Below are 1,117 nucleotides of genomic sequence, written 5' to 3' on the forward strand. Positions count from 1 at the left end.
ACACCTCCATCCTTAGGCTCCAACTGGTCATGAGGAACAACTTCAGCATAGCCTTTGTCAATCCAGTCAGTGACAAATGCTGTATATTCCTCCTTATAGGCCTTATTCTTCTCAAACTTCCTTTTGAGATTTTGAATGCGCTGCTCCACAATACACCGGTTATTGGGCATGATTATGTCATCCTTATTAAAGGGCAGGTCCAAACAATAATGTCCATTTTGCTTGCAAGTTGATTGCTCCATTATTTCCATGAACCTTTTGTCCTCCATTGACATTTCCTGCTCCTCTTCCAGTGCTTTCTCACTGAAATCCATGTTATATTGAGACATCAACAGATCCTCTAGTTTAATGATGGAGATCTGATTAATGTAAACAGTTGGACAGCTTCTCTGACCACCATTTGCACTTCTTAAAGGTCCATTTATGACCCAACCTAATAGGGTCTTCACGGCATATACGGTCCATCTCCTTTGCTGTTAATGATCTCCCATGGTTCCATGAGTTTTGGTGCATTCATACCAATCAAAAGCCCAACATCAGCATCCAATTCTGGGATCTTAATAGATTTGAGATATTCCAAATTCTCAATATCTTGCTGATGTGGAATATTGGTTTTTGAGACAGGAATATTTTCTTGCGTGTAAACCTCTGGGAGGTCCATAAAGTTGTTTTCTCCCAGCTCAGAAATCTCCAGCCCAGTAACACAGTGACTAGGCACCAGCTTCTCCTGACCCATGGTGCGCAGGAGAATGTTGGTCTTTGTGCCTTGTAGATTCGGTTGAGTCATGAGTGTGCTGGTAATGAAAGTGGCTGTACTCCCAGGATCTAAGAAGGCATAGGTCTGCAGCACCTTATTTCCTTTCTTAGACTTAATTTTGACTGGAACAATGGAGAGAGTACAGTCATGGTCTCCGGCCCCAGTACAAACACTGGCTTGGTGAGTCACAAATGCACTGCTTATTGATGGTTCTTTGTTATTTATATGCAAAAGGGTGGGATGCTTTAGATGGCATTTGTCACAGGTAAGACGATTCCTACACCTACACTCCTTACTCATGTGGCCTACTTTCAGGCATCCAAAACATGCTCCTTTTCCTTTCAGGAATTCCATTTTCTC

At 42.3% G+C, this 1,117-nt stretch overlaps 1 protein-coding gene across 1 annotated transcript in view; it reads right to left on the bottom strand.

Annotated features, from left to right (window-relative positions):
* Positions 1-16: 16 nt before the first annotated feature.
* The window catches only part of LOC106512047 (uncharacterized), a gene marked incomplete in the record, with an annotated part of 2,593 nt that continues 1,492 nt past the window's right edge, over positions 17-1,117 (bottom strand). Inside the window, 1 exon segment of the mRNA XM_014000747.1 lies at positions 17-1,033. Coding sequence (XP_013856201.1) covers positions 446-1,033 — 588 coding nt within the window.

The sequence above is a fragment of the Austrofundulus limnaeus genome, unplaced genomic scaffold (assembly GCF_001266775.1).
Source record: "Austrofundulus limnaeus strain Quisiro unplaced genomic scaffold, Austrofundulus_limnaeus-1.0 Scaffold3999, whole genome shotgun sequence".
Lineage (NCBI taxonomy): Eukaryota > Metazoa > Chordata > Actinopteri > Cyprinodontiformes > Rivulidae > Austrofundulus > Austrofundulus limnaeus.